The sequence below is a fragment of the Trichomycterus rosablanca genome, chromosome 8 (genome assembly GCF_030014385.1).
Source record: "Trichomycterus rosablanca isolate fTriRos1 chromosome 8, fTriRos1.hap1, whole genome shotgun sequence".
Lineage (NCBI taxonomy): Eukaryota > Metazoa > Chordata > Actinopteri > Siluriformes > Trichomycteridae > Trichomycterus > Trichomycterus rosablanca.
The window spans coordinates 3,288,394-3,292,725 of record NC_085995.1 but is presented as its reverse complement, the minus strand read 5'-3'; the positions used below and the strand labels follow the sequence as shown (position 1 = coordinate 3,292,725).

The window sequence follows — 4,332 nt, the reverse complement described above, 5'->3', positions numbered from 1 at the left end:
AGCGCTCAAGATCTAGAGCCTCAACCAGGAAATTCCACCCCTTGTGCTAAAAAAACCACAGATTTTGGAAGTTCCAGCCCTGTTTCTGTCGGATAACCTTTCAGAGAATCGTGCTATATAAAGAGGGATGAGAGGAGGACTCACCTGAACAGCGAGAGCATCACCTAGAACGCCATCAGTCCACACTGTGAAGAAGATCTGACTCGTGAAGACGATATGCTGCTCACGGTACAGGTAAATACACTTTGCACTCTCTAAATGAGTTTGTATTGATATAAGAGGGAATCTGTGCCAGATTGCTTGTGCCAGGGTAAATATTTACCTGATCTGTTATAGTTTATTTAAATCACATTTCTCTTGCCTGTATTGTAACAGTTGGCATGGTGCCCACAGCTCTAAATGCTTCTTTAATGCATTGTCTAGTCACCAGCTTTATCAGGAAATACCTTGTATGCTTTGTGAATGTAATGATACCTTTTCGAGTGTTATCTCGAAACATCTAGATAAAATAACCTGCTTGGCCAAACAATGCTTTAGTCCCACACGGCACGTGGCTCATTCATAACTGCTCTCAAATAGCCGTGACACGTTTAAAATGACTTGTAGGAACTTTAAACATTTTTATATTGTCCAGAGATCCATCAGACCACTATCCAGCCTGCCGGGTGTCAGAAGGCTCCATAAATCAGCCCTTGATGGTGAGTCATTAGCTGACGATTTAACAAGATGTTCATCGCAGCCCTTAAATCATCATTAATGTCCAATTCCATCAATCTATTTCATTCATTCACCTGTTTTTAGTGGTGGAGAGACCGGCCCTAGAGGAGACAGTGACCAGCAGCTTTGGACGCTTCATCCAGGGTGTCCAGCCAAGGCATCTTTCACCAGTGGTGCTCCAGAGAAGCAAACGTATGGTGCTGGATAATATTGGTGTTGGGCTTCTGGGCAGCACCACTGAGGTGTTTGAGTTGGCCCTGCAGTATTGCCAGGTAAGGAATGAGTAAACAGAAACTTTAATGAAACAGAACAAGCTGTATTCACTGTTAATGAAAGTATGTTGGCATGTCTTGTGATTCTTGTGGCAACATTTTGGAGACATGAAGCCATGGTACCTGTTTCACAATTACTGTTCTATCCTGAATACAAACCAAGTTCCATAACGACATGGTTTGACAAGTTTGGTGTCATTAGATCATTTATTGCAATTCAGGCCTGCTTAACTCTTAAGAGCTGGTGGAAAGAGATTGTTAAAGCCACAAGAGGGACGTGGTTTTAATGCTCCTGGTTTTGTAATAAGATGTCCAACAAGCTAATGGTCAGGTGTTGACATATAGTGTATATAAACTACAGAATTAGGTAAACTTTTACATGTATGAATTATAAATTAAGAAGCTGTTTTTGAGTAAATCAAACAGTCCGTATCTAATCTTATGAATGGAGAACACTTCATCCTGTTAGAATTTAATACATCTGTGCTTCATCTGGACTCCTAGGCTTTAGCTGTGATGTGGACAGACGCCGTTCTGTACACAGTGCTTACCCAGGGTCTGTCATCCGGTTACTGAGTGACTGTTCCTTTCCTTTTTTCCAAAGCAAATGTACGCTCCAGATGACATCAGCTTCGTGTACGGGCGCAGCCGGACCAAGCTCTCCCCGACCTTGGCCGCCTTTGTTAACGGTGTAGCGGTGGGTACAGTTCCTTACTCTGAGTACTGGAAATTAATTGCTGTTGTTCTGGCTGCTGCTTAGACACTGGAAAATAAACATGAATCATCAGGCAGGTTGGGTTTGTCATGTTATGAGGGTCTGGCTTTAATGGGTGGTCATTTATGGCACATTAGAGGTTCCTTATGAGTTTTGTATTTGCCATTTTAATGCCACACTGACAATGGAATTGTTATAAGCCCGAATGAGGTCAAGTGCTGCTATCATTTAACTATACAGTGTAATTTAGTAGACCTTTTTCCCTTAATAGCAGCTCCCAGAACACAAACCCACCTCATGATGACAGCAATGCTCCAGATTTTGATTGATTTACCTGGTCTCTTCCAGGCTCACTCCATGGACTTTGATGACACATGGCACCCGGCCACTCACCCGTCCGGCGCGGTGCTTCCAGCCCTCCTGGCTGTTTGCGACATGTTACCCAAGAACAGCAAGCCGAGCGGTCAGGACTTCCTGATGGCCTTTAACGTCGGTGTCGAGATCCAAGGCCGCCTGATGAGGTTCTCCAACGAGGCCCACAACATTCCCAAGAGGTGACATTTGTCTTTCCGGAACACACAGTCCTCTAGACCAAAACAAGGCTAATGGTCATAACAGGATACCACCTTACTAAATACAGTCCTGGGCGGCCACAACAGCGCCGGCTCTGTGGTGAACAACATGGGCATTCTCCACCAGCTCCATGAGACTGGTGTTTATACAAAGCACTCCTGTTTATATTGCCCTCAGTGCCCTCTTACTGTTATTCTGACTCCTGGAGTGAAATAAAATGGGTTATAATTTATTTCTTTAAATGTTCTTTGCTTGATTTGGATGATGCTTACAGTCAAGTGGTTAATGCCACATAATTATATCATGTCATTATATGTAATAATAATCATAGCAAATTAGGACTCAGTTGCCCAAACACTGTCAGTCATTTACACCATGGAGAAATATAATATTAGTGATGGTTTTAAACCTGACAAGACTGATTTAATCCACTTTTGGAAAAATTAAAGTCACTTGAAAGAAACATGCAGGTAAAAGCTGTTTGTACGTGACAGTGTAGGTACACATGGTACAAAAAAGCTTGGGTTTAACATCCTTTTAAATTTATCTCCTAGGTTTCACCCTCCCAGTGTGGTAGGCACATTGGGCAGCGCTGCCGCCTGCGCCCGTCTCCTTTCCCTCAACCACTCTCAGTGCAGCCATTCCTTGGCGATCGCTGCGTCTTTGGCGGGCGCTCCAATGGCCAATGCGGCCACTCAATCCAAGCCCTTGCACATCGGAAATGCCTCTCGCCTCGGTCTCGAAGCGGCCCTGCTTGCCTCCCGTGGCCTCGAGGCGAGCCCCCTGGTCCTGGACTCAGTCCCCGGAGTCGCAGGCTTCAGCGCCTTTTACGAAGACTACAACCCAAGTATGTTAGCCTCTCCTGAAGAGCAGGAGCACACCTTCCTGTTGGAGACCCAGGACATCGCATTTAAGAGGTTCCCAGCCCACCTGGGGATGCACTGGGTGTCTGACGCTGCTGCCATCGTCCATAAGGCTCTGATGGGTGTCTCTGGAGGAAGCATCGCACCAAGCTCTGTGCAGGAGATCTTGCTGAGAGTGCCACGGTCCAAGTACATTGACAGGCCCTTTCCCGAGTCAGAGCACCAGGCACGCCATTCCTTCCAGTTCAATGCTTGCAGCACACTGCTGGACGGTGAAGTCACGGTGGAATCGTTCCACCCTGAAACGCTGCTGAGACCCGAGCTTCACGCGCTGCTGTCCCGAGTCCGAGTCGAGCACCCTGAAGACAACCTGGCAAACTTTGACAGCATGTACGGTGAGGTCCAGGTCACTTTGGTGAGTGGTGACGTGTTGCTGGGCCACTGTGACACTTTCTACGGCCACTGGAGGAACCCGCTGAGCGATGAAAGCTTGCGCAAGAAGTTCCGCGGCAATGCGAGCACCGTGCTAACCTCAGCCAGGGTGGAGGGCATCGTGGAAGCTGTGAAAGAGCTTGAGTTGTTGCCTGACTGCAGACCACTGCTGGATCAGTTTCAGTAAATGAATTAGAAGTATGTTTAGGAGGGAAATGCTGGAGAACTACCAATATAACATTAGTGGTATTGTTGTAGCCTTGCAGAATTTACACTTACAGCCTTCAAATGGTAATTTAATAAGAACTTTCATGAGAATGACAGATGTCCTTTTACATACGGTGTGTCAAATCACCTGAAAAATGAACTTGTACATAAACGCCAGATTGTAGAGGCTTTACGTTAGATCTGGTAAACCACAGTGGGACCAGATTGACACCATTTTCATTAATTAGGTATATTTGCTTTGTGTTTCGTTTTGATGCATTGATTGTGTTTCCTGGTTTCTGGTAAAAATCAAAGACAGACTTTGTTTACACATGAAACCTCGGGGCACCATAAAGCCCAAGATTTGGGGGATAAATTCAAGGTATAAGAGCAGATAAGCAGCCAAAATGAGCCATAAGTAACAAAAATTTTCTGGTTTAGGGATCCAGTCCCTGTTCAGTGGTTTACTGGTTTACTTTCAGCACAAGTGCATTAAACCCCACAGTACACCCTGGTAAATTGACGTGTCACCCTGTCAAAGGTTTCAATCATC

The 4,332-nt window shown here is 45.5% G+C and overlaps 1 protein-coding gene across 1 annotated transcript; it reads left to right on the top strand.

Annotated features, from left to right (window-relative positions):
- Window positions 1-216: 216 nt before the first annotated feature.
- Window positions 217-3,759, top strand: irg1l (immunoresponsive gene 1, like). The gene is made up of 6 exons (XM_062999701.1): window positions 217-234; window positions 635-698; window positions 802-989; window positions 1,594-1,686; window positions 2,053-2,258; window positions 2,832-3,759. The coding sequence occupies exons 1-6, from the start codon at window positions 217-219 to the stop codon at window positions 3,757-3,759; spliced, it is 1,497 nt and encodes a 498-aa protein (XP_062855771.1).
- The last annotated feature ends 573 nt before the right edge of the window (window positions 3,760-4,332 follow it).

Bases quoted from the DNA above. Each gene is read 5' to 3' on its own strand.
- irg1l (XM_062999701.1), top strand. The intron at 1,687-2,052 runs GTGGGTACAGTT...GGTCTCTTCCAG, and splicing joins CCTTTGTTAACGGTGTAGCG to GCTCACTCCATGGACTTTGA. The intron at 2,259-2,831 runs GTGACATTTGTC...TTTATCTCCTAG, and splicing joins GCCCACAACATTCCCAAGAG to GTTTCACCCTCCCAGTGTGG.